Below are 18,517 nucleotides of genomic sequence, written 5' to 3' on the forward strand. Positions count from 1 at the left end.
CCCTCCCACCCATACACTTTTCCCCTCACACCACCCGGGGCGACGTCTATAACGGAAATCTGACGCAGGACGCGCGGGATGAATGCTCTGGATTAGTCCAACGTGTGCGTCGAAATCGGACCAGCGGCTTAGAACCCGTTTTTCGAGCAGAGTATTGTTTTGATTTTTCATGATGGCGGCTTATCCTGCTAGCCGATGGTGATTAGGAGTCGCGCAAACGAGCCAAGGGGCCGATGAGGGTTAGGAAGACGAGGTGGGGTGAGGGGGTCGTGGACTTAGCGGGAGAAGGGGTGGGCGTTCTTGCCTCCGATCTCTAACATGTCTTTGGAACGTCTACCGGTGTACACTACACATCTACACGATGTGCGGATGTGTGTGTGTGTGTGTGTTGGTGTGTGTGTGTGTGTGTGTGTGTGTGTGTGTGTGTTGGTGGGTGGAGATGATGCTGCCTGCACACTTAAAAGCCGTCAATTCCCCGCGTATCACTGCCTCCTGAATGGGGTTATTGGCGAGGAGCAAGGCCAGCAAGGCAGACTGACTGCGCCGCTGCCTGCTACACACGGGCCCGCAGAAAAGAGCAGCGGATTAAAAGAAAAATCGTTTTCCGGACCATTGCCCCTGACACTGCACCGGCCTTCATCGGCACGCAGCTGCTGCGTGGGAGCTGCGGACTTGGGGGATTTGGAAGGGGGGGGGTGAGAGAGAGAGGGAGAAAGAGAGCTTTGCTACTTTTTCTAGCGGGGTTCGATCCATGGATGGATGATGACTTCAGAGCAGATTGTTTGTAAGCGCTGTTCTTTCCAGTTTCGGGGAGAAACGACGGCATAAGGTATTCCGGAGAACGGGTAAAGAAGAACAGCACGAATAACAAGGTGGCCCGTGATTCGTCGCCCGGTCTCCCCCTCCACTTGAGCGACGAATCACAGGCCCCTTTGTTATTCGTGCTGTTCTTCTTTTCCAGTTCTCCGGAATACCTTATTCCCTTTACTACCGCTCCGCCTCCTCGCCGCCAGCAGCGCCTCGGCGCTAGTCGAAGCGTACGCTCGAGTGTCAAATAAGTTGCCTATCCTCTGATTGGCGGGCGCTCGACACGCCGCCCGCTCGCTCCCGCGCCACTGCGGTGCGGAGTGGTGCTGTCCCCCCCCCCCCTCCGGCATGGAGTATCGCCACTGCGCTGGACCCGTCAATACACCATACGGTGCAAGGCTGATTTGAAAAATCCGTGCCCAACGTGGCAAAGCGGACGAAACAAGACGAAGCAGTGTTTATATGTGAAATATGAATGAGTCAGGTTATACAAGATGCTTAATCTTAATCGTTAGGCAGTCTTCAAATATGCGTCACCAACTATTTGTTCGATACATAGTTCAGGGCATTGGTTATAATTACGTCAACTTCTTAATGTTGTAAAATTTAGTTAAGTGAGTGACGAGAATGTGCAATTCAAATTGCCATGTTGGAGATCTAAACAAAAATTCATTTATAACTGAATTCTGAATTATCTGCAAAGGCAAAGCTACCCCTACTACATTGATTAAAACGTTTTGACAGGTCAATCTTCTTCCAGAACAGTCAATTTACTGGAAAGCTCAGAAGGTGCAATACATGGTTATGCCAACTACTTGGAATGACAAAGGTATCATAAAAGGTAAGAACAATTGGTGTATTTTTCAAGTTTATTTATTGAAGAGGGGGACGTAACAGGGGAAATCAGGCAATGCTAGAGGCGTTGGAGGCAATCCTAGGCCACAGATCTGCGCACTCTTTCGCCACAGGGCCAGTGATGGCACTCCCTGAAAAAAGGAAACAAGGTTTCAGTTAAGGTTGTCACACTGTACAATGAAGTATTTGCTGGTTACTTTTCCTCCCCTCAGTATTGTAAGAGTAATCATGAGCTTCAGGTGAAACACGGAACAAATAATTCATCACAGAGGAGAAGTACCAACTTTCAGTAAAAGGTGTTACAGTAATTTACCAGGGCCAGGCATAGACATGCAGGGACCAACGATGATTGACCGTATATAATTTAGCACCATATAAACGAACAAACCGTGGGAAATCCAGGGCTTGCAGATACCAGTAGTGCACAGTCAACATTTAAGACATATCCCCTCAGTATTGTAAGAATAATCATGAGCTTCAGGTGAAACACGGAACAAATAATTCATCATTGAGAAATGTCTTCAACCATAGAAATTTTAATGAAACATGTTGAAGCCGTTTAACCAGGTTCATGGACAAATAATGCATAAACCAACGATGATTAACTTCACTTAGTTTAGCACTACATTTACGAACAGACCGTGGAAAAATGCCAGGGCCTGTAGATACCAATAGTGCATAATGCAACTTAAGATAGGTACATTTAAGAAAAAGCATCGAGAATCACCAACTCAGTGTTCAATTATAATCAGGGGCTTCAGGTGAAACACGGAACATAGATTTCATCACAGGTGACAAGCAACAGTAAACCCATAGATAGGAGGCAATTTACATACCTTTCATTTCTCCTTTGTTATTTACTATAACCCCTGCGTTATCTTCAAAGTAAATAAAGACACCATCCTTCCTTCTAAAAGGTTTCCTCTGGCGAATGACGACTGCAGGCATTACTGTGGAACGAAGATGTGGTAAGCAAAAGACAACACGACAACCCAAGGCAAGTAACAGTACAAGGCAGAAATACGACATACCCTTTTTTCTGAGTTCAGGCTTTCCTTTCTTGACTGTTGCAACAATCATGTCACCTGACCCAGCAGCGGGCAGACGGTTCAAACGACCAGATACGCCATGGACAGCAATGACGTACAAGTTCTTGGCACCTAAAACAGAGATTGGACAAGAGATCAGTACAGACAGTCGCCCACACTAACGCGAATGGGTCGCATTACTACACAGCAATGCCGCCCCAGGGTAAGTAGGGAGCGGGAACAAAACAATCGAGAAAAGGACAGTACGCCGCAAACTGGAAGTCAAGGAAGAGAAAAACGCACTCGGCTAGGGGCTTACTGGCGCCCAACAAGTGTGGTAGGCAGATAAGGTTGAGGGGACGGACACTTCGAATCTGTGGCTAGCGTGTTTAGGCCACACAACTAATGCCGGGCGGACTCGTCCACGATAGGTTAGGAATGAATACAAGTGAACTTACCGGTGTTATCGGCGCAGTTGATGACGGCACCAACAGGGAGACCGAGAGAAATGCGGAATTTGGCTCCCGCGGAACCTCCGCGTCCTGAAAACCAGATATTTACAGTTTAGACGAATGTGACAACAATGCACGACGTGGGCCTCTTCGACAGGCAAACACTCGCCACATCGTATGCAGACGGTTTCTCACGAATATATCATCGCGTATGGGTAAAAGAATCCCCATAGTGTACGACATGTTAAATACAATCAAATATTCAAGTAAAAGTACAGATGATTTCGGATTAAAACAGATCTTGAAGACCCACCTCGCTTCGACATCTTGTGGCTGGAACTGAAGAAAGGATGGGAGAAGCGTTTCCGGAAAAGGGCCTTTCTACGCGCTCAGCTCGATATATCGAAGATTACGGAACGTTATGGCGTGCGTTAGGTGGCAGTGCACCACACTGCGGGAAAAGAAAACAAAAAGGAAGAAGGTCAACAACAACTCCTCAAACTCAAGTTTTAAACCAATCGCAGACGTGTTACGTGTACAGCTGATTACCGGTACCACCTAGGTACCCGTGAATGAATAGCATCGTATTCGTTGCCAAGGATAAAACTTAGCAGCTATTGGGTATCGATACCTCACCTTCACACTTTATGACAATATGTAAGTCTGTAAGCTGTAAGTCTCTACGCGTTCAATTTCTAACTCAAGTGACAGGAGGTTACATCTATCCAACCAATTATTTATTTACTCAATAGTGTATCGGGACCATGGATAATTTGGTTGGAGGGTCATTCTACATTCTTCTCCAATCTTCACAATGATGGACATTAATTTAATTTTGCTCCAGGAAACCTTCGTCTTTTTTATTATTTCTGGGCTCACTAGTGGTCTGCCTCCTAGCGCAAAATACTTCAGCTCAAGGACTTGAAAATCTGAGATGTCTCAGTAAGTATTTTGGAGTCTGGATTTAGCCTATTGAAACATTGGTTAAACAGTACAGCGAAAAAAAATTCTCCAATGGTTTTTATGAAACCAATTTTTTTCAGTTTGCAAGCAAATAGTTCAAGACCTACAACAGATAATAACGAAAGTTGACCCCAAAAAGAAAGTTGAAGTGGGCAGTTATCGATTGGATGCTGAGGGCAACTCCAAACACAATGTGGTTAGTGCTTTGCATAAATCTTATCAGTTCTTAGTCTAAATTGTTACTAATTTGCATATTTTACCTATTTAGATTCCCTATGCATTATCTGAAATGCATATAAGTGATTCCTTGGAAACAGTCTGTAAAGGAATAGATGATTATGTGAGAGCAACAAGAAAAGATTCAGGGGAGCTAGTACTATTGAAACTTGTAATTGATGGTAAAATGAACTCTGACATGTCAGAAGTTGACATCATTCAAGATGGTGATCTCAACAAAAGTTTGAAATACTATGTAAGTTACCCAAATCTTTAATTACTATTGTTCACTCTACTCGAACCATCTTTAAATTCAAACCTTCTCTTGTAGTGTGATGGAATAGTTGAAGAATATGAAGAAGATATTGTTAAAATGTTCCAGAAGAAGGAAAAATCAGCAGAGAACAAATTGTGTCAGGATGTTACAAAGTTGTGTAAGCCAATGGCTTCCATCCATGATGACCTCTAACTTCATTTCCATATACACCTGCAACTGCCAATTGACAATATTTTTCAAATTATAGAGTTATTTTATCTATGCACCTCGTTTTCATCAAGTACATTCCTTGCTGCATTTCTTCCTTGATTGAAGCAATATTATATAAAACTGTGATATTTGTCTAATAGTATTAAGAACCATAAAGAGAATACTTCTCTGTGAAATTGATCAAAAAGTACAAAAGTGACTGTTTAAAAAAGTACACAAATATGTTCCAGCTTTTTACTATCATTCTGTGCCAAGAAAAAGAGTATTTCTGGGGAGAATACAATACATTGCAATATAACAAATTAGTTGAAGAACTTTATTTTTACCTTGATGTATTCTTATGAGCATATTTATGAAGATTACTTGCAAAGATTATAAAAGGAGTATTGAAATTGATCAGTTATATTACTGGTTAGAACAGATTACTCCCATTTGTAAGAATATTGAATGTCACCTTGGCAGATCTGTGTTTTTAGCTTCGTTTAAACTTCTTGCAAGTTTCAAATTTCTCAAACACCTCATCAAAGGAAAGGGATGACATTTTTTGTAAAAATGGCTGTGAAGAATAGTTTCCAAACAGTGTCACAAGCAGAGCAACACCATATCCAGTAGCTCTTTCTCCCTGAATGAAAAAAATACAATGATTTAACAAAATGTAGACTTTGATTTTTCTAGCTGAAGGATCTTTAGCAGTCAATAGAAAAAAAATTATTTTGAACAACTGAAAATGATTTAAATGATTTACACTTACGCAGTGACAAGGGCTTGCCATGTCTACATGGATCCATGATCCTGGGAAATCAACTCCCAGCTGGGCAAATATAAATAGCCCTGCACATGATGATTGAGCATTGCCTCGATCCTATTGAAAATAAGAATGCAGATGAAATGAATCTCTATTGAAGTAATAGATGACATAACAAATACTACTGAAATCTTGTGGACACTTGCCGCCACAGAATTCTTCATGTCAGCAAAAGCAGATGAAAATTCAGGCAGGTGTAATTCAGGGCAGAAGGGTATTGGGAAAGTGAGGTCCCCGCTTGTCTTTCCTGCTTGTAAGCAGTACTCCTCCCACTCTTCCCTGTTTGTGAGGACAGCTGCATGATAACGTCCAGTGGCAATAGCCTAGGTAAAGAATCAAAATATTATGAGGGAGGAATGTCTTCAGCCCAATATTGATCATCATTAATACAGAGGTAAATGTTTTAAGATGTATTCATACCTGGGCTCCTGTGAGGGTTGCCATATCCAAAATAACATTGGCTTTAAGGTCTTTCTGAGCAAATGCAACTCCATCTGCAAGGACTAACCTCCCCTCAGCATCAGTGTTGTTAATTTCAACAGTTCTAATGAGAAAAAGTAAAAAAAAATAATCAAGTCACCAAATTAAATTGTGCTACGAGGTGGTAGGTGTTGTGAAAAATAATAGAAACAATTTGCTGTGTTTACCTGCCAGAATATAAAGTCAAAATATCATCAGGTCGAGTGGCATTGGGACCAATGGCATTTTCTGCCAAACAGAACACGGCATGAAGGTTTTCTGAAAAGCCTAGTTTGACGGCAGCTCGGAAAGCTCCCAGAATAGCAGCAGCACCACCACAATCACGTTTCATCCCTGGCATGGCAGTCTGAAATAACCAGTTTAAAAAATTAGTGTTGAGAAAACCAATCATAATCATACCCCATTTCCAAAATTTACAGATACCTAAAATCTGTGTGAATATTTTGAAGTCTTACCTTGCCTTTAATACTCAGACCACCAGTGTCATAAACAATACCTTTACCAACCCATGCTATAGTTTGTGTTGCATTAGGAGGAGTGTATGACAGTGTTACTAAAGCAGGAGGAACAGTGGCTGCCTGTTAAAACAAAAGAAGTGTTGAGCAACAAGAAACAAACATGGATTAATAACTGTGGGTTACCTTGACTTACTTTCCCTACTCCATATAGACCACCAAAACCCTTTTCTTTAAGTTCCTCTCCTTCTACTACAGAACAAGCAACTCCAAGTTCAGTTGCAACTTGTTGAATTTCCTACAATTAAACACAAACATATTAGTGCACTAAGTAAACCACAGAAGGGCTTGCCCTTTAATCACTAGCAAAAAAATAAATCAGAGAAATATTTGTGTGACTTACCTGAGTAAAGTCTTTTACATTCATTTCACTGCAAGGTGTATCAACTATACGAGCAACAGTCCTCACACTGGTACCAATCTCCTCAAGACAAAGAAGATCATTCTCAGATAATGTTTGAGCATCTTCTTTACCTCCATCCACAAGAATAAATTCCACACGTACAGTGGCTGATGTTGGCATGCCCGAATTCCCACCTCCAGTACCATTTGATGTGCTGGCTGGCTTCAAAGTTTTCCGTGAATAGATAGGGTACGCCCGTGCCACAGCACATGCTGATGCAAGAACATCTTGCCTTTCACAAACAATCTGACAAAGATGTAAATTGGAGGATTAATTAAAGAAACAAGAAGTATATTTGAATAAATAAAAATGGACACAAAACTCACCACAACATATTCATCAACACCCAAACATGTTGATCGCACCAGCTTAGTGATGAAATTAGCATGCGATGGCGCATTGTGCCTTGCACAGCGCTTTGGTAAGGCTGCTAGTGTGGCCATGTTCAAATATAATGAACATACATCAGTTGGTGAAGGCTGCATACATGTTAATGCTGATTGATAAACCTATAAACAGAAGTGTCTCAGTTGAGATTAAATTGATCTTGAAATATGTCTTTCTGGGGGATTGAACCTTTAATGCTTGACATAAATATTTTCCTCATACCTCTTCAGAAACTCTGGGCTCCAGCTTGGCTTTGATGACATTGTAGGGAACTTGTTTAAGGTTCTCAAGTTTTCCGATGATTATTACTGGATTTACAAGTGGATCAGATTCCGTCAGCTTGTTAGAAAATGTCACTTTAACTTTAGACATCTTTATATATGTTTCCAGAAAGCCTTAAAGTAGACATAAGAAATAAAATAAGAAATACATTGTAACATGTCGTATGTATAGGTTGAGTCTTTAGCTTATGCTTTACATAAATTATTTAAATTTTATGCAGCAGTTACACAGATTAGGTAACAAATTCCATTAAAGTAAAGAAATCTTCAGCCAGAAATAGCACTAATTTTAGAATAATTTATATGAAAATATATTATATGAAACTTGTAGCAAGAATATTTAATAACAGGGTCAACTTATAAACTTTGTCATTACCTTATCACAAAGAGTACAAAACAATGACACTGCTAAAATTGAAGGTTAATGATAGTAACAAGAAGGCTGAAAGAAACCGGTCTTGGGGATAAGCAATTAAACTTACCACAATTAAAAGAGAAACTACCTCAGATAAAAGTTCTGTGATTACTTCTTCATGTTTACAGGTGCAAAAGTTTCAATGAAACTACCGCAGGCTCAACTGTCAGTGTAAACTCCATTGATGGTCAAAGCTTACAAATCTTCTCTTTCTTTCTCCTCGTCAGGCTTTCTCTCTCTTACTTTCACCTCACCTCTCTCCCACCACTCACCCCTCACCCTCTCCGCACTCCGTTGCACACAAGGGGCGAAACAGTAGTACGAATTATGACGTCAGTAAAACAATCACAAAGTACTTTTTTCGTGAGCGCTCGCGCTCTCTACCGGAGATCATCGTCAACATTGTCGTCTGTTGTAGTATCCGGTGTACCGGTGCATTTACCACCTGTTGTGTTGTTCATTGAGAATCACTTGCGCCCTTGTTTTAAGCAGGTGTACTTAACGACGAACTTTTTGAACTCATTCGGCCAACGTAAGTTTTCAATGGATTCCTCTGACTTACTATGGGAACGTTTGTGCGGCTGTAACACAGTGTTTTCGCAGACGATCAAACCCAAAGTCACGTGGAGTGCCCACGAAGTTTCTTGAAATGGTTTTTCATAACCTAGTAATTTTGTGTACAATTTTCTATCTCACAGTAAAAACTGCTCTCGTAGGAGTCGTGTAAATTTTTTATGACCTACCACACATTTTTCTACTTTCTAGGAAAATGGGAAAATATCAAGAGAGACTGAATGCTCTCATTGTGAAGCTACACGAAATCAATGTTCTTAAGTTTGGTGATTATAAAATGAAAATTGGTGTGAATTCACCTGTGTACTTTGACTTGCGTATTATTGTATCATATCCTAAAGTTTTGGTAGGTGTTGGTTTTATAATGGTGAGTTATAAGAATTTAATGCCTTCTGTTTTCAACTGATATCTTACCTTTGTTTTCAAGGCTGAATTATCAGACTTAATATGTGAATTTGCCCAAGAATCTTTGAAGAACTGTGACCATGTCTGTGGAGTGCCATATGCAGCATTGTCAATTGCCACCTTAGTTGCTGTAGGCTCTGATCGATCTATGCTGGTTCGTCGAAAGGAGGCCAAGGACTATGGAACACGCAGAATGGTAGAGGGCTGTTACAAAAATGGTGATACCTGTGTTATTGTCGAAGATGTGGTTACCAGTGGCTTAAGCATATTGGAGACAGTTGGGGTTGGTTCATCTATTTAAACATAAAATCTCCCATATTTTAAAATTTGATTGTAAAGATGATTTTGTCTAAAGAAAAATTCATTTATACATTCAGGATTTAAAACGTGAAGGATTGAATGTCTCAGAGTCAATTGTGGTGGTAGATCGTGAGCAAGGTGGAGCAGAACACCTGGCTTCTCTGGGCATTAAGATGCGCAGTCTTGCCACTTTAACTGAGGTACTTATATTAGTAATGAGTAAATTTGTAAATGTGAAATTATGAATCATCAATATCTTTAAATTTACTGTCTCAACAGATAATGTATATTCTACGAGATGCTGGAAAAGTGAATGATGAGACTGTTGAGAAAGTGAAGGCATATCTGAAACAAAGTCGTGTTACCATTCCTTCTGACAGAGTTCCAACTTCTCTTGGTAAGAATTATCCCAACCATGTACATTCAACAATTACTGAAATTTGTCATCTTATAATTTTTGTAATACTTTTAGCAACCAAGAAGATTGCAGATGAAAGACTGAAGACAACTTTTGAAGCAAGAGCTGAAAAATCATCAAATGCTATGTCTGCTAAAATTCTACGACTGATTGCTTCTAAGCAAACCACTTTGTGTGTTGCTGCTGATGTGAGCAATGCTGATAAGGTGCTAGAACTGGCAAATGCTGTTGGTCCATACATTTGTATCTTTAAGACACATGTTGATGCTCTCTCAGACTTTTCAAAGAAATTTGCTCAGGAGTTGCAGCAACTTGCCAAAGTTCATAATTTTTTGATAATGGAGGATAGGTAAGCAGTGAAATGTTTTAATGTTTTTCACTTTTTCCTCTGTTTTTGCTGTTTTCTTTTAAATTTCTAATTCATTCCCAGAAAATTTGGAGATATTGGCCACACTGCCAGTTTGCAGTATGGAGCTGGGTGTTTTCAAATTGCTGATTGGGCTGATCTAGTGACAGTTCATGCTATCCCTGGACCTGGTATCATTGATGGTTTAATAAATTGCCTCGAGAACAGCAAATCACAACTTAAGGATCGAGCATGTTTTATTGTTGCTGAAATGAGTAGCAAAGATACTTTGGCTACTGGGTCTTACCAGTCAGGTACAGTAGTTAAAAAGAGGAGTAAAAATCAGGTGAATGTAATCTTTGCTTGTCATAGTCTGAAATGAGACCTTACTTTTTCAGCTGCAATAAAGTTGGCAGAGTCCAGGGAAGATTTTGTGGCAGGAATAGTGAGTCAGTCTGCATCTGGTATATCATTACCAGGGCTTGTTCAACTCACACCTGGGGTCCGTACCAGTTCTTCACAAAATGGGAAAGATAAAAATGGTACATCTGGATCCGGTGGAGATGGCCTAGGTCAGCAGTACAACTCGCCTGATCATGTTGTTCTTGAGAGAGGTGCAGACGTAGCTGTTGTAGGGAGAGGAATAACAGAAGCAGATAATCCATCTGATGCTGCTAAGTTGTATCGTGACCTCCTTTGGAAAGCATATGAGCAGCGGGTTGCAGTTTGATATCAATAGTACCCTACTACTTCTCTTCAGTATTTAATTACAATGTTACATAATTACTTGTAGATTATGATCTAAATTCTGTTTTAACTGTTAAATCAACTTGTGATGCTGTAGAAAATCGTAAGTTTCCTGTCATAAGTAGATCAAATTTTATTTTTGTATCCATAGATGTAGGGTTATTGGTTACATTTAGGGTAACATAGTTTGCCTTATCAGACTAAAAATGAATTTTATAAGAAATGTACTTTCTTTTATGTCTTGTAATAACATAAATATATGACTGCATTCAATTGTTATTTATTCTTTAAACATAACAAATATCTGGTTTCTATAGAAACGCTTCCTCTAAGAATGCAAGCTTGGGGAGGATGGTGGAGTCCACCACCTCTGTTATGATCATTCATATTTAGTTAATAAAAAAAAAAGTAAAAAAAAAAATACCTGAAAACAAGCAAAAAAATTGAAAAAGAAGTAACTTCAATTTCTAGTTAAGAATCAGAGGGGGAGTACATTTTAGTTGCATAAGAGGAACCAGAGCTCAAGATGATTTCAGGCATTTCTAATAATTTCCCCATGGAAATGGACTTTCCTTACCCCAAACCTGACATTCCCAAGTGAGACTATTTCAACAGACCATAAAAATTTAACAGATTTAGTAGTTAAGTAGTCAGACCTGGAAGTAAAACCACTGTATCACACAGGAGACCAACAGGAGGCAGTAGCCTGTTACAACAGCGTCCTGCAGTTGAAGATTGTTCTTGCCTTGACCATGGACCTACTCCAGAAGTATCTTACATGCGATACATTCGAACCAAGGATACAGAACTTTATAGCAAAATGCAAGAAATGCGCAAAGCTGTAAGTCTCATTTTTATGGATCAAAAATTTATGTTTTTTTTTGCTTACTGTGTGGGACTGACTCATTTTCACTGTGCAAGCAGATGTCTTCTCGAGCTAGCAACATTCTTGACCATTCATGTCCTGATGAAGACTCTAAAATGAATGCTTTTCACATAATTGACTACATAAAGAGAGGTAAAGTACAAGAGTAAAAAAAAATGTGTTCATTTACCATGACGATTAATAAAATGCCAACTAAATGATTGCATTTCAGGACATAGCCCAGGATGTTACACATCCCTCAGCCCTGTTAAAGTATGTGAGGCAGGTACACCAATTCAACCTCTGCAAGTGGGCATCAGTGATGGTTTCAGAGAAGCAAGTCTCTTCCCTCTCCATGTTAAGGCTAGACATATAGTTGATAAAATACATCCATTGGTTTTCACCAGAAGTAATTATTTTTTATTCCATTTTAGTACATGTATTAATTTTTATCACACATGTAGAAGTTCTGCACACTGATTATTGTTTGGTTTGTTTCAGCACCCCTCTACTTAAAACACTGGTTTTCACCATACATTCCTGGCCGATCAGAATATGAAGATACAATATCCCGCTTGGGGCTTGCAAGGATGCGAAATACAAGACAATACCTTGAACCTCAGCCAAGTTCTCGTCTGAGAACTGGTGATCCTAACTGCTGATTGCAAACTGGCTTGGAACAGAAGATTTGTGAGTCAATGAAACAAATTATAAGGCTTTCCTATGCCTGATGAAAACATTAAATGAGACTCAAAAAACTTACATGGAACATACTACACTTAAACTAAATTGAACAAAATCAAAGACAGAAGTAAAACCAAGGTGTAGAAAACTTTGAGTAATAAACTGGAGAAAATATGAGCAACTTATTTCCTCATTAAATGAAAATAATAAGTAAAATAAAATCGTTACAGAAATAAAACAAAATAATAAGGACATAACAGGGTCTCTTTAAAAAGAGTACTGAGACTACTGAAATCTTGGAGATGTGTAACCTCTTTTAGATTAAATCCAGTAACTTTTGAAAGTTATTAGAATTAAAGTAATGTTAATATCACAGGCACAAACCAACTGTTGTTGAAGTTAAACGCCTTTATGCAGAATAACCTGCACACTTTTGAAGGCAGTTGGCACTAATGTACATCAAAATTCATTTTCGGGGGGGAGGAGATGGTGTGGCTTGCTGGCGTTTTCTTAAAACTTGAGTAGACGGAAAATCAAGGCCCCAGTAACCTGTTGTAAACAAAACAGAATAAAACAGCATAAATCACTACTTAAAATAATTAATTTAAAAACTTCAGATATATCTCTCCTTCAGTTACCTGGAGGTGTTCGGGAACGGGGACCTTCCTTTGCTCTAGCTCTGTGACGAGAACAGCCATCTAGTATTATTTTCTTTGCCCGTTCATCATCTCCAGCAAAAGCTGCTTCATAGTACTGTAGTCAAGTAAAATTAACAAAAGTAAAATTGATCACTACTGTTTTGTTTTCATTCCATAGATTGATTAATGTTTTACCTCTACACAATTGCTGCAATCAAATCCTTTCAAATTTTTTCGATCCTTCTTCTTACGCACAGCAGGACCTTTGTATGCATAATTGGGGCTATTATTCTTTTGAGGTAATCTGTGAAAATGAAAATGAGCAATATACAGCTATCACATCAAAAGTACTCAAGTTTACTCTCTTATATGAATGGAAAGAGATCCAACCGATCGTAGCTGGTTCCTAGAGCAAAGGGAGCTGCATGGTCATCTTCCATATCTTCCTCTTCATTTTCGTCTTCCATCTCTTTTTGCAATTCAATTAATTCCTTTAAAGCAGAATTTTCATCAGAAACCTGTTCCGTGCTGGAATATAGTGGCTTGCCTATAGCTGCCACTACTTGTGAAGTGGAAGGGCTCAATTGTTGGAATTGAGTGAAATCCTCTTTGGCAGTACTTGAAAACAGTGGTGCAAATTCCGCAGCCTGGCCCTCTGAAGATTTTCTTGTTTCATCCGCCTTCCTAATTTTTTAAATTGAAAAAATTATCACTTCATGATATGAATGACCATGTTATGATTAACACTAAACAGACAAGCACAGAAAGCTTACATAGCAGATGTGGACTTTGTTTCAACTGCATCATCTTTTCCAACAACTTGACATTCAAGATTAGTAGGGCTATTGATTGGTATAAATAAAGTGGCATCACTATCTTCAAGAGGGCTGGAGAAACAATAATTCAAAAGGATGATTTAAACACTTACATAGGTACAGATAAAAGTTTGGTACAAGGTATACTTACACTTCACTCATCGACTTTTTAATAGCCAATTGAACTTGATCATTTTCAGTTAAATGTGAAAAATCCATGGAGGTATCAGCAACTGTCCGTAGCCCCCCCTTAAATTCAGGGCGAGATGAAATATCCTTTCTTCTTTTGGAAAGAGATAACTTGCTTTTATTGTGGTTTTCTTTTGAAAAAGCATCATGAAGAGTTTGCTGTCTTGACTTGGAAATTTTTTTGTCTGGGCCAATGTTATAACTGATTTTAGAGGAGTCATCCATGAACTGTAAATAATGAATAAAAATTAAATTCAAAGTTAATGTATTCAATATTTCAAAAAAATTACCAAAGGATGAAAAATGAAAATTAATCATACAGATTTGTCAATTCTTTTAGAGGTATTTTTTGCTCTGCTGGCTGTGAGTGACTTGGAGTCTACGCTCATAGATATATTCCAAGCAGCTTGATCTTTTTTCTTTGACTCCTTGTTTCTTCGAGGAGATTTACAAGAGGATGTTTCTGCAGAAGCTGAACTGAGACGCAAACTAGTTTTAAATTTATGTCCAGATCTGCCAAGAATTGGACTCTTGGAACTGTCTCCCTGCTTTGATGACTTTTTAGGAGTGGATGGAAATTCAACATCTGTTGATAGATCAGCAAGTTTTCCTGCCTTTTCCTCAATACAGTTAGGTGAAATATTTTCATTCTCTTTGTCATTCTGAGATGAGTTCTTAACATGATCTTTACTTGATTTTATCTCATAAGTATCAGGATCCAAGGTTGCTGGCACAATAACATTTTCCTTTAAGACAAGTCTTGTTGGAACAGTCGGACTTTCGTCAACATCTTCAGTATTTTGAACAAATTCAATTGGTACTTGTTCAGAATCACTTTCGACTTCTTTGCGGTTAAAAATTTGCTTCTTTTTGTTTTCATGTCTTTGCCGAGTATCCTTCTCAAAATTCTTGGTTGGAGGCGTGCCTCCTATCACATCTGGAGATGATGGAACTGATTCTACTTTTGATGTAGGTTCCAACTCATCTATCAATCAAAATCGAATTAAAGACATTTTAATGGGAATATCACCAACAAATCAAAACACAAAAGTGTAAATACAACTTACAAGACGGAGCTCTGGACTTTTTGAATTTTGGACAATTTTGCCGACTTTTTTGACCTAAAATTGGAGGAGTTGCAGGAATAACATCAGGTGAGCCAATGTCACTTATTTTGTTGGTGGCTGATTTTAAGTGAGCTACACGCTCTGCATAAGGTCGTTTTGGTAAAGTTTCTTCAACAGCTGAAACTTCATCCCAGGAATTGAAAAAAAATACATTCCATGAAGAACATTGTCATGCAATAAAAGTATAAGGTTCAAACAAAGTAAGAAAATGTCTAACCTCCTTCAGAGATTGCGTTTTCTTGACACATTTGAGTCATCATGTCAAAAACAGTTGCTGCTTTGTTTTGGTGTAGACAATTGTTAAATATTTTATGAAGCCGAGCTTCAACTTCAGTTGATACTTTTGTTTTCAGTCTGCAAAATGGTGAGTAAGAATGAATAATTTTGGAATCCAATGTTCATGCTGCTTACCAGGTAGACTGTTTAATTAAATAGAACTCTGTAACAGTTGTTAAATTTTTCCTACACCTATAATTTAAGAATACAAAATTTTGAGATCAAAGCAACACAATGAGGGATCACAGTCAAGAAACTACCATGTAAGAATATTAAAAGGACTATGAAAATAGATATAGTTAGCTTAGAGATGGGTATTTTGAAGTTAATTGATGACTGAAGACTGCCTCTCTCACTTTTTGAAACATCTATTGAACATACCTTTCATTTTCCTTTTGATACTTTTTTGCTCTCTCTTCGGAACTTTGGAAATCAGATTTCAGAGCCTCCAATTCTTTGCATAGTGTTCTCTTTTCTGATTCGCTTTTTTCTCTCAAATCTGAGGCAACTTTTAGCTGATCGGAGACAGTTTTCAACTGTGATAACGAACTCTGTCGCTTTTGATGGAGCTCTGAAAAATAAGATTGTAAATCAGTGAGTGCAGTGAGGAAATAAGTGCACATTGATTTAATTATTTTTTAAATAAAGAATGAAGAGCATTGCAAACCTGTGACAAGCATTTTTGTTGACTCAAGGAGAAGCGACAACTTGAATATCTCTTCTTCACTATCACGGTCGAAAGCAGAGACATTTCTCGGTATAAGAGAGTACCATAATGACTCAATGTCATTGTGTAGCCCACGAGAAGATCCTAACATCTTAATGTTATTATTGTTCATGACATCAGCTGAGCACCTCTTGAGAAGTCAATGAGCAAACAGCGCGGTAATTAATTAAAGAAAGGCCACAAACCACAAAAACAGACCACAACGACACGAGTAATAATCTACGTCTTTCAACACATCCCTTGCATTCCTACATTACACACCATTTTTTTTTTTGTTAAATTAAATATTTAGAAGTTTTGGAAAAACTATCTCTCTTTGTTCGTTCTTCTAAATTCAATACCAATATCACCTCTTGAGTTGTTCTTTTTGTGAATAACTAAACCCTAACCGGCGGGGCGCGCACCACGGCAGGATTTTTCTTGTGACAGATGAGCGCGCGAAAACTTTAAATTTCAGATAGTTATTGCCACAACTACAACTTCCTGCTCACTCACTTTGTCAAAAAGGATTAAGTTGACGACTAAGATATTTTGTTCATAATGATATTTCTTCATTTCAAAAATTAAGGAAGTGATAGTGTACACGAACCAGGCAATCATTCTAGCGCGTATATCCTCATATTTTAGTCGATTCTGGCCATGGGTTGGTATTCTTTCACCAACTGCTGACCACTGATGACTGACTGACAGTGTTTCTTTGGTTCCTTCATTTCTCTTTTGAATCTTTTAGACGGTAAAGGAAGGAAGTTAATTTCTCGTTCTTTGGTTCTTTCCTGAACTTTAAAATTCGATGTAAGAATTGATTCATTCAGTTTCATATTTCTTGAGATTATTTTCATATTATTTCCTCGCGTTAAGTTTGTTATTGTGCTTTCATTTTGTTTGGTCTTTTTTGTTTTGTTGTGTGATTTTTGTGTTTTTTTTTGCCTTTACCAAACTGGTTGTTGACTCGTCCTCTCGTCTCTACGTCTGTGACTACCACTCTGAACTGGCTATTTCATGAGAACGAGTACTGCCATCTAGTGTTTCTAAGGTCATTTTGCACTTTTCTGTCCGTGAACGTATTCCTTAGAAATCACTCGCGGAATGACACAAGTAAGACATTTAACCTTAGTGGTTGACGTCTCCGATCTGTCATTTGAGTGTCACAAAGTTGTCATTCTATTTGCGAGATCGACCTGTACCATTCAACCATTCAAACAACATTGTTGCTTGTTCCAGGCCTAGGATCGATCGTTTACAATCCGGAGCAATGTCATTCTCAGACAGTCTGAGGCTTCTTGGCTCCCTGTGGTCGTCGTCCATTCCCTTGGCCGGCCCCTCAAAGCTCGCAAGCACGGGTCTCCATGACTCCTGCACGAAAGGCTTTCATTTCCTCGTCCGGCTGGCTTGGGAGTCAAGGTACTTGCTACCCATCATGTATGCCGTGTTTTCCTTCATCTTCGACATTCAAATGAGACTGGAGATCATAATTCACCGTGAAAGACGAGTCGTTGTGGTGGAGGAAGAAGTATTAGAACTGGAGGCGGAGGAGGAAGAGGAAGAGGAAGGCACCGACAGCGAAAATGGTGATGGTGAATCTGTTGGCCAGTCTGAGGCAGATGAAGATGACAGCGAGAACGGAGATATGTCTAGTGATGCATGAATGAATTGGCCTCCGCCTTTACAGATCGCACTATTTCTGAATGCAATATCTTTTTGCGCTTAATATATATTGTTGGAAGAAGAAGTAATTCCTGTTGTGATAACTATTAAATTTATGTCTTCAACTTTGTGTGTGCGTTAATTGATAGGATTGGGAGGTGGCCATTTTATTATCTGTCTCATGATTAAAAATTGCTTTTCTACTCTTTCACTTAAATTTCATTGGTATATTGCCTATTGTTTCTCCAGCACTATTTTTAGTACTTAACAAAACTTAAATTGTTTTTTATGATCTTTGTAAAATTTCACAGAAGTACATTGTTTGTAGGTACTTGAATGGAACTACTTTAAAACTTCCCTCCTGACTAACTGGAATCAGAGGCCTAATTTGTGGTTAAGGATCTTCAATTAGTTTGCGTCTTCAATTTGTTTGCAGAAAATGAAACAAGCCTCCTTTTTTTCTTGTGGACATGTAATTGCACATACTAAACCTTTTAAAGAGCTAATGTGACTGTGATTTTGTATTATATGTTTGTCATTGTGGACTACTGTTATGGATGATAGAAGATGTTAAGGGGGCCATCCAGCCCTTTCATTGTATAATTTTAAAATTGATGTGCAAATAATTCTAGGTTTTCTATTTACATGATATTGTTTAGTTAAACATGA

General features: G+C 38.8%; 6 protein-coding genes across 9 annotated transcripts; 3 read left to right on the forward strand and 3 right to left on the reverse strand.

The window, feature by feature from the left end:
• Positions 1 to 1,664: 1,664 nt before the first annotated feature.
• On the reverse strand, positions 1,665 to 3,596 carry LOC113208753 (60S ribosomal protein L23). Its single transcript, XM_026425911.2, has 5 exons — positions 3,456 to 3,596; positions 3,149 to 3,232; positions 2,694 to 2,822; positions 2,499 to 2,612; positions 1,665 to 1,793 (listed from the first exon to the last, which is right to left on the reverse strand). Exons 1-5 carry the CDS (start codon positions 3,466 to 3,468, stop codon positions 1,711 to 1,713), a joined length of 423 nt encoding a protein of 140 aa, XP_026281696.1. The 5' UTR covers positions 3,469 to 3,596; the 3' UTR covers positions 1,665 to 1,710.
• A 45-nt stretch (positions 3,597 to 3,641) lies between these two features.
• On the forward strand, positions 3,642 to 4,859 carry LOC113208752 (protein seele). Its single transcript, XM_026425910.2, has 5 exons — positions 3,642 to 3,799; positions 3,987 to 4,084; positions 4,186 to 4,301; positions 4,374 to 4,577; positions 4,653 to 4,859. Coding segments are annotated over exons 1-5 (558 nt in total). The 5' UTR covers positions 3,642 to 3,797; the 3' UTR covers positions 4,791 to 4,859.
• Positions 4,860 to 5,103: 244 nt separating this feature from the next.
• Positions 5,104 to 8,340, reverse strand: LOC113208749 (probable aminopeptidase NPEPL1). 2 transcript variants are annotated; one of them, XM_026425907.2, is made up of 11 exons: positions 8,183 to 8,340; positions 7,621 to 7,793; positions 7,338 to 7,520; positions 6,952 to 7,257; positions 6,745 to 6,846; positions 6,549 to 6,671; positions 6,261 to 6,439; positions 6,034 to 6,157; positions 5,760 to 5,936; positions 5,560 to 5,670; positions 5,104 to 5,430 (listed from the first exon to the last, which is right to left on the reverse strand). In XM_026425907.2, the coding sequence occupies exons 2-11, from the start codon at positions 7,768 to 7,770 to the stop codon at positions 5,281 to 5,283; spliced, it is 1,605 nt and encodes a 534-aa protein (XP_026281692.1). In that variant the 5' UTR covers positions 7,771 to 7,793; positions 8,183 to 8,340; the 3' UTR covers positions 5,104 to 5,280. The 2 variants fall into 2 exon arrangements, with proteins under 2 accessions (XP_026281692.1, XP_026281691.1); XM_026425906.2 differs by having other exon boundaries at positions 8,162 to 8,340.
• A 130-nt stretch (positions 8,341 to 8,470) lies between these two features.
• LOC113208750 (uridine 5'-monophosphate synthase) lies at positions 8,471 to 11,156 on the forward strand. Its single transcript, XM_026425908.2, has 8 exons — positions 8,471 to 8,626; positions 8,860 to 9,013; positions 9,095 to 9,355; positions 9,450 to 9,572; positions 9,652 to 9,769; positions 9,845 to 10,139; positions 10,221 to 10,450; positions 10,535 to 11,156. The coding sequence occupies exons 2-8, from the start codon at positions 8,864 to 8,866 to the stop codon at positions 10,864 to 10,866; spliced, it is 1,509 nt and encodes a 502-aa protein (XP_026281693.1). The 5' UTR covers positions 8,471 to 8,626; positions 8,860 to 8,863; the 3' UTR covers positions 10,867 to 11,156.
• Positions 11,157 to 11,297: 141 nt separating this feature from the next.
• Positions 11,298 to 12,410, forward strand: LOC113208751 (uncharacterized). Its single transcript, XM_026425909.2, has 5 exons — positions 11,298 to 11,480; positions 11,568 to 11,724; positions 11,808 to 11,901; positions 11,981 to 12,157; positions 12,250 to 12,410. The coding sequence occupies exons 1-5, from the start codon at positions 11,410 to 11,412 to the stop codon at positions 12,408 to 12,410; spliced, it is 660 nt and encodes a 219-aa protein (XP_026281694.1). The 5' UTR covers positions 11,298 to 11,409.
• A 3-nt stretch (positions 12,411 to 12,413) lies between these two features.
• Positions 12,414 to 16,642, reverse strand: LOC113208748 (uncharacterized). 3 transcript variants are annotated; one of them, XM_026425903.2, is made up of 12 exons: positions 16,466 to 16,642; positions 16,145 to 16,334; positions 15,859 to 16,048; positions 15,419 to 15,555; positions 15,142 to 15,318; positions 14,395 to 15,059; positions 14,037 to 14,302; positions 13,844 to 13,957; positions 13,461 to 13,754; positions 13,266 to 13,374; positions 13,071 to 13,185; positions 12,414 to 12,981 (listed from the first exon to the last, which is right to left on the reverse strand). In XM_026425903.2, the coding sequence occupies exons 1-12, from the start codon at positions 16,466 to 16,468 to the stop codon at positions 12,899 to 12,901; spliced, it is 2,343 nt and encodes a 780-aa protein (XP_026281688.1). In that variant the 5' UTR covers positions 16,469 to 16,642; the 3' UTR covers positions 12,414 to 12,898. The 3 variants fall into 3 exon arrangements, with proteins under 3 accessions (XP_026281688.1, XP_026281687.1, XP_026281689.1); XM_026425902.2 differs by having other exon boundaries at positions 12,415 to 12,981; positions 15,142 to 15,324; positions 16,466 to 16,640; XM_026425904.2 differs by having other exon boundaries at positions 12,415 to 12,981; positions 15,142 to 15,324; positions 16,145 to 16,639.
• Between the last annotated feature and the right edge of the window lie 1,875 nt (positions 16,643 to 18,517).

The sequence above is a fragment of the Frankliniella occidentalis genome, unplaced genomic scaffold (assembly GCF_000697945.3).
Source record: "Frankliniella occidentalis isolate FOCC.00 unplaced genomic scaffold, Focc_3.1 Scaffold79, whole genome shotgun sequence".
Lineage (NCBI taxonomy): Eukaryota > Metazoa > Arthropoda > Insecta > Thysanoptera > Thripidae > Frankliniella > Frankliniella occidentalis.

Excerpts from the sequence above, each read along its gene's own strand:
- LOC113208753 (XM_026425911.2), bottom strand. Across the intron at positions 2,823-3,148 it reads CAACTGCGCCGATAACACCG|GTGCCAAGAACTTGTACGTC; the intron begins GTAAGTTCACTT and ends TCTCTGTTTTAG. Across the intron at positions 1,794-2,498 it reads TAACAAAGGAGAAATGAAAG|GGAGTGCCATCACTGGCCCT; the intron begins GTATGTAAATTG and ends TCCTTTTTTCAG.
- LOC113208752 (XM_026425910.2), top strand. Across the intron at positions 4,085-4,185 it reads TGAAAATCTGAGATGTCTCA|TTTGCAAGCAAATAGTTCAA; the intron begins GTAAGTATTTTG and ends AATTTTTTTCAG. Across the intron at positions 4,302-4,373 it reads GCAACTCCAAACACAATGTG|ATTCCCTATGCATTATCTGA; the intron begins GTTAGTGCTTTG and ends TTACCTATTTAG.
- LOC113208749 (XM_026425907.2), bottom strand. The coding sequence starts at position 7,770 with ATGTCTAAAGTTAAAGTGACATTTTCTAACAAGCTGACGGAATCTGAT. Across the intron at positions 7,258-7,337 it reads GTGTTGATGAATATGTTGTG|ATTGTTTGTGAAAGGCAAGA; the intron begins GTGAGTTTTGTG and ends CATCTTTGTCAG. Across the intron at positions 5,671-5,759 it reads ACATGAAGAATTCTGTGGCG|GATCGAGGCAATGCTCAATC; the intron begins GCAAGTGTCCAC and ends TATTTTCAATAG.
- LOC113208750 (XM_026425908.2), top strand. The coding sequence starts at position 8,864 with ATGGGAAAATATCAAGAGAGACTGAATGCTCTCATTGTGAAGCTACAC. Across the intron at positions 9,356-9,449 it reads GCATATTGGAGACAGTTGGG|GATTTAAAACGTGAAGGATT; the intron begins GTTGGTTCATCT and ends TTATACATTCAG. Across the intron at positions 9,573-9,651 it reads GTCTTGCCACTTTAACTGAG|ATAATGTATATTCTACGAGA; the intron begins GTACTTATATTA and ends CTGTCTCAACAG.
- LOC113208751 (XM_026425909.2), top strand. The coding sequence starts at position 11,410 with ATGATTTCAGGCATTTCTAATAATTTCCCCATGGAAATGGACTTTCCT. Across the intron at positions 11,902-11,980 it reads AATTGACTACATAAAGAGAG|GACATAGCCCAGGATGTTAC; the intron begins GTAAAGTACAAG and ends ATTGCATTTCAG. Across the intron at positions 12,158-12,249 it reads TCCATTGGTTTTCACCAGAA|CACCCCTCTACTTAAAACAC; the intron begins GTAATTATTTTT and ends GGTTTGTTTCAG.
- LOC113208748 (XM_026425902.2), bottom strand. Across the intron at positions 15,060-15,141 it reads AAAGTCCAGAGCTCCGTCTT|ATGAGTTGGAACCTACATCA; the intron begins GTAAGTTGTATT and ends TTTGATTGATAG. Across the intron at positions 13,958-14,036 it reads AAAAAGTCGATGAGTGAAGT|CCCTCTTGAAGATAGTGATG; the intron begins GTAAGTATACCT and ends TTGTTTCTCCAG.